Source organism: Clupea harengus, chromosome 9 (assembly GCF_900700415.2).
Source record: "Clupea harengus chromosome 9, Ch_v2.0.2, whole genome shotgun sequence".
Classification (NCBI taxonomy): Eukaryota; Metazoa; Chordata; class Actinopteri; order Clupeiformes; family Clupeidae; genus Clupea; species Clupea harengus.
Window position 1 is genome coordinate 24,216,866 of NC_045160.1, and position 6,437 is coordinate 24,223,302.

The window sequence follows — 6,437 nt, forward strand, 5'->3', positions numbered from 1 at the left end:
GCTTTCAAGTCCCCATAATAATAAATAAACCCTTCAGAGCCAAATTGTGTGTCCATGCTTGCTTGTCACGACCTTGTGCCATTTTAACAGAGAAGTAAGGGAGGGAATTTGGGTTTTTTCCCCCCCTTGAATCTGAACTCATGTACAACTGATCTTATTCTCTTTCTAAAAAGGATATACGGTGACATCTATGGAGTGAAATGAAGAGATGGTCTGTGCAGTATCCACAAAATAACATATTAGCATGTTTACTGTGTTTCCAATGTGTGATAATGATCTTCTCTTAACAGGCATTATCACAGAGGATGTGTTTTGTGTGGAGGCTTTGTCATATTCACCAACCCATCCCTATGAAACAGAAATCTTTATTTTTGAATCATTTATGAGAGAAATATTAAATAGATTTGGGCATACTTTTATGGACAATTAAGGGATGGGCTACCAGAGACCCACAGATCAGGAAAAAATTAAGTGAATCAGTTTCCTAATTAAGGCATCCTTAATTCACAGTTAGTGGTACTGCGTGGATAACAAAACAGGTAATCAAACAACATCCGCTAAGTGTCTTTTAGGAAGTTAAAAATACTTTTTCCTTGCTTTGTTTCCTAGTGCATACGAAATCATTCATATTCACCATCTTAGTGTCATGGACTGCATAGCCTATATTTTATTTGGATAAACATTTACAGAGCACTACCGCCCTCTTGTGTCTAGTGTTGGTACAGCAAGGAAGTATTCTTCTGTCCTATGGGTGAAATCGGTTGTCTCAGTCACTGAAAAAGACCGTCTGATGCTTATTGCTTACAAAGCTGGAAACACCACAGTGATGCACCAATGGTACATATATGCAGAGGCCAGGCGAGTTAAGGTTTTAGAGTTAACCAGCAACAACAATTCCATAAGATATATTCAATGTATTTGTGAGGTTTCATTCCAAAGCAAACCACTGCAAAGCAATAGTCTGCTTGGTTGTTTAGGACGTTTGTCAGCAGAGCTTTTAGGTTAAAAGAGGCCTTGACATGCTGAAAGCCAAACAGTGTGACACAGAAGCATGAGTCAACCATTCATTTTTTCTAGAACACTTGAAGCACTTGTCTGTCAATCTCTGTTTGGAGAGCAAAGTTAAACACGATGCAATGACAGGTTATAGGCAGGATGGCTTGAGTACTGGGTGGGCACACACAACTTAACATTGTGTGGAAGCTCAGTAGCTTGGGCCATTATCTCAAGCCCGAGAGGTGCCAATATTGGCTCGTTGACTTGACTGGAGCCACTCTGGGTTACCTCGGCCCTAATGGGTCTGCTATGGGCCTCACCCCCACCACATGAGAGGAGATTACTCTGGCACTAGTGAAGGGCTTAACGTCTCAAACATGTTAATGATCTCAATTTCACACTCTTCACAGCTGATGTCTTGCTAAATTCATTGTGAAAAAAAAGGGTGACCCTCAGATGCTATTTGACTTTTTGCACCCTGGTATTTCTTTCAGGAAATGTATACATTTCTCCTGTACGTTTGCTACTAGGTGATGCAGTAGAACTCCCCTGGTAAACGGCAGTGATGCGGCATAACGGTAGTATCCTCTAGGTGTCAGCCTCGACCAGGAGGTGGCACAGAACTCTGTGAATGTAGCACAAAGGTACCCCTGGAGGTGTTGTGCCTTGGGGCGATCAGAAGATTACACGGGCGGTGACTGAAGGAGTCCCCCTATCCCTGGAGATCCGCTGAAGCAGTGCTTGTTTACTACTGAGCCTTACAGTATGTAGTCATTAGAGGAAGGCAACTCTCAGAGACAGCACGGAAAAAGCAGGAGACCTTGTCATCTGTGTTTTTGTCATCTGTGTTTTTGAAGGTAGAGAGAACAGAGAAACAAATGCATTGGGTATTGGGGCTGCACTATGCGAGAGAGTGTTTTATTGTTTTATTAACTGTTTGTTCAGTCATCGTGCGTGCGTTTATAGAAGCACTGATTCATTGACAGGGTTCTTTCACTTCTAAGACTAGGAGGGAACTTCCACCCCACACCCTGACCCTTCCTCACTGAGCAGTCGGGGCATTGAAGCCACTGCTGTTCATTTCTCCAGGAAGAAGAGAAAAAAAAGCCCCTCCCATCCCCCTGCAGGTTTCTTTAAAAAGTCTGCTGAAGACGTATTGCCCTTCAATGGATTTGCAAATCACCAACCCCCCCACCCCAACCCCCCCACCCCCTCCCCGCCCCCCCTGCATTAGCATACAGATGTTGTTAAGAAAAGAGAGTGGCTTCACAAAAGAACTGCCCTGTGCTACCACACAAGCTGTGCCCTGCATTTCATTTATGGCCTGAAGGACCCCCCCCCCCCCCCTCCCCACCCGCCCCCTCCTCCTCGTACCCCTCCCCCGTTGCCCCCCTCCTAACACAGACCTACCCCCACCTTCTGTGTCAGGACCATCGCTATTGTCTGAAATTATTCAACAGTAGGGCATTCTAAGTCTGCCAGGCACAGAATGTCGGAACAAAGCCAAAGAAAACATGCACACACACACACACACACGCACACACACACACACACACAAAAGGCCTCACTTCTGTTCTCTTGTCTCAGAAAGAGAGCGAGAGAGAGAGACCATCAAAGTTAAACCATAGACTAAGGAGAGAAGGAAGGGGTGCTTGTCTGAAAAAGAAGAGCCTGTAGAAATGTGTAAAAATGCTGATAGACAATGAAGCACATGGAGTCAAGCATTCTTATAGAGAGGGGAAACTCCCAACCATTAAGACAAAGGGAAGAGCTGCATTTTCCTCCGAAAAGTTTATTTTGAACTTTTGAACAAAAAAAACCCAATATATATTAGGATAACAACCTGGGACACCTATCCCACGGAATGTAAACATTACACTTAAATTATATAAAAAAAAAACATAATATAAAAATGACACTTTAAAAAAAATCAGAACAAACCAAAATAAATACGTTTTTAAGTTAACAAAATGCAAAAAGCATATTTTCTCACAGTTAGGGCACAATGGATGTCAATTTCATTTTTCGCTATACATGAACTAAAAACATGCCCACAGCTTTACCAAAGCATCAGCTATTCACAAGAATCTCTGCCCAAAGGAAAGACACTCCTGAGTAGCTGATTCTTCGCTTGCAAAACATGACACACCTTTGAACATAGAGTGCAAGATTCTTAAGATACAAGTTGGCGTTGTGGCACTTCCTTATACATTGTTACTCTGCCATGTTTAAAATGAAACAAAAAGAAAGAATAGCAAACACAAACACGTACACTTTTGTTCTTCTCAGTTGAGAATGGAGGCTTACATGGCAACAAAAACATGAGAGAATAAAAGTGTCAGCTGGGATAGACCGTAAATAGACACTTTTAAACAGTCTTTTAAAAGAGCGTCCTGGACAACCGCCACGTGACTTTGCGTGTTTGTTTCTTTTTTTGTTTCGGCAGATGAACACCTCAGTGAGTCTTTTTTTTTTTTGATTGTACTGTGGAACTTGCAGCTGAACTAATTGTGATCAACAAGAGAAGTAATCCTAAGACATCAAACATTCAAGGATGCCTGTGTTGTTGTGTTCACTTAAAGCTAAATAGTTGCTCAAACAACAGCAAACAATGTGAACCAAATAGAGCATTTACATTTTTCAAAGCAGACAGAGTATTAAAAAGTGAGAATACTATAATACAAAACAGCAATAAATACATCTGGAAAAGCCCTGTGGTTAGACTACGTGATAATACTGTTCATTAGGTGCCTCCACTAAAGGCTACGTTGTTTACAGTACATTTTCCTCACCTACAAACAATATAAACTAAGTTGCAGCTTTGGTTACACAAACAGGGAACATCGATCCACTTACTAACGTGAAACTGGGAGTAAGTGACTCAAACATGTGACCTAGGGGTTAGTCCTTATGACAAGCATACGGAGGGGAAATTCAATATCAATCCTGAAACAGGATTTGTAGAAAACAGGAAGAAAAACGTTTTTGTGCAGTACCCACAGTAGTTCAAAAGGGTATACAACAGTATACATTGCCAATGTTTTGATATACATGTCTATATATATATATATATGCATAAACGAGTCTGACAGTACGTTTTACAAACACTAAGCAGAAATACTCCTGCTGGGATGACAATGCAATATGCACACATTTAAAAGTTTTAGTCGTCTTAAACAGACAAGCGGCTAAAGATGGGGAGTCGTCTGCCGTCTAAACTAGGGGAGTCGGAACCACTAAGGCTGCTGGAGCTTGTGTAACCCTCCTTGTCGGAGAGAGAGTCGGCTGACGTGCTACGCTGAAGCACAGACAGGCCGGTGAATGTGAAGGCATTTCGGTGGCAGTTCTGCGCCACCGCCATGGGCGCAAAACCCGAGCTAACTTTGGAATCTGCGAGCCTGAACAGGCGGTGGTGGTTCGCGATGAGATGGTCGCTGTCGAGGTCAGCAGAGAGAGGGTAGCTTTGTTTGAGTGCGCGGGGCTCGGGGTAGAGAGGCGAGAGCAGGTCAGGGCTGCCGGTAGAGGGAGGTGGGGACACGGAGGAGGCCCTCGAGAAGGTCATGGGCTCTTGGACGGCCTGGAAGCCAGTCAGCGGCTGAGAGGAGAAACCGGCGAAGCTGACGCTCTGACGCATGAGCTGTGGACGCTCTCTCATCTTCTGCCTGGTGTTTGGCGCCGTGCCACCCAGGCATACTTCATCTGCGTTGTGGACAAAGTGACAGCGTGCGCCATAGGGGCAGAAGCCGATGGTGTGAAAGGTACGACACGGCTCCGTCTTGTACTTTGGATGCCTGTTGAGGCCCCGCATCTCATCCATGCCATGAGCGAATTGACATTTGGCCCCGTACTTGCAGGTGCCATTCTCTTCGTATGTGCGGCACAACTCGGTCTTATAACGAGGCGAGATGGAAGGAGTTGGGGACTTGGGAGAGGACAGCGAGCTGGTGCTTACGCTCAGGCCTGGTGGGGGCATGAGACATGTGGATGTGGTCAGTTGTGGTGGTAGCTCGGTGGTTCCCAGGCTGCCAACGTGCCCTTCAATCATACTGGCCGATCGATCCACTCGAAAGGGGATATGGTTGAGAGTGGAACGGGGCAACTGTTGCTGCTGGTTCCACTGCTGATTGACTGTGTTGAGAGGCCAGAAGGAAGGCTCGGCGCTGGCATCGAAACTGCCGCTGTTGAACTTAGAGTTTGGCAGGGTGACCGGACATAAGGAATGTCTACGCTGAAATCCCACGGCGCGCTGCTTCTGTGTTGTGGGTAGTGCGCCATCTGTTATGTCCAGACCACGTAAATTCTGCAACACACACAAGGGGAATAGAGTCACATTCCACATTCCAATGTTCTTTTAGACATGATTGACTGAGGAGTTAGGGGAATTATTAGGAGAAAACGCACTGAATATTGCAGAAACATAACAACACTAGCCTCCTCTCCTCATTCTCATAGTAAAGCTCTTCAAACGGAAGTTTTCAATGAAGAAAAACGCGCTTAACTGATGTGCAACATGCCCTGTTAGGTTTCTTTGGTAAAAAGAGTAGAAAATGCGTCACTGAACCTTGAGGGCTTAGTAAGGAATTCAACATGAGCAAACACAAAATACGTCTAGTTAACATTTTACATAAGTTCCTAACGTTTGTTAGACATTCAGTTTAGAAGAAAGGCAACTTTTTAATGTTTGTTTTCCATGTTTGAAACACTCACCTTGCAAAACTCATCGCCCAGCTCCAAAAACGGCGTTAGGAAATCAGATGGCATCCTGAAAACGCACTGGGTGATATCAGAATATGAGTAAAGACGCCCCGGCTAAGCACTCCCGAACTTTGCCGACCATCTGCTCGAAACTTTTTAAATAGTAGAAGACTGTAACCCCACCCACATCGAAGACTAGGCGTGTCTTCCTCCTGAAGTCAAACCTCCGCAGCGGACCTGAGGTGGCAGACCACTTGAAACTTTTTGGCTGGAATGTAGAATGTAGATCACTGAAGTATAGTCTATAGTCTATACTTACTCCTTTAAGTTAAAAGTCGAGTCATGACCCATTTATTTACTGTAGGCTGTGGAAAATACAGGAGTTTATGATTAAGTATTTTCTGAGGCCCAGTGTGCAACCTGGGCAAAGTTTGCACTTTTAGCAAATGTCATAGTAAACATATTTCAAGTGTTAAAACACATTATATTAACAATAGTCAGGAACAGTTCTATATGGATATTAAAGTTCAGTTACAATGAATCACACACCATCCCCATCTTGATACTGACACCTCTGTAACACATCTGTTATTTTGAAAACATGCTTTTAAGAGAGTCACCCTTCCCCCACACCCAAAGTATTAGTGACATACTAGTGCACTGGTAGGTTAGTAAAGGCATGTTGCATTAGCATAAATATTAGTGGCATGCTAGTGCACTGGTAGGTTAGTACAGGCATGTTTAAT

The 6,437-nt window shown here is 44.0% G+C and overlaps 1 protein-coding gene across 1 annotated transcript; it reads right to left on the reverse strand.

Annotated features, from left to right (window-relative positions):
* Nucleotides 1-2,772: 2,772 nt before the first annotated feature.
* On the reverse strand, nucleotides 2,773-6,229 carry LOC105909716 (mRNA decay activator protein ZFP36L1). The gene is made up of 2 exons (XM_012838357.3): nucleotides 5,704-6,229; nucleotides 2,773-5,296 (listed from the first exon to the last, which is right to left on the reverse strand). Exons 1-2 carry the CDS (start codon nucleotides 5,755-5,757, stop codon nucleotides 4,169-4,171), a joined length of 1,182 nt encoding a protein of 393 aa, XP_012693811.2. The 5' UTR covers nucleotides 5,758-6,229; the 3' UTR covers nucleotides 2,773-4,168.
* Between the last annotated feature and the right edge of the window lie 208 nt (nucleotides 6,230-6,437).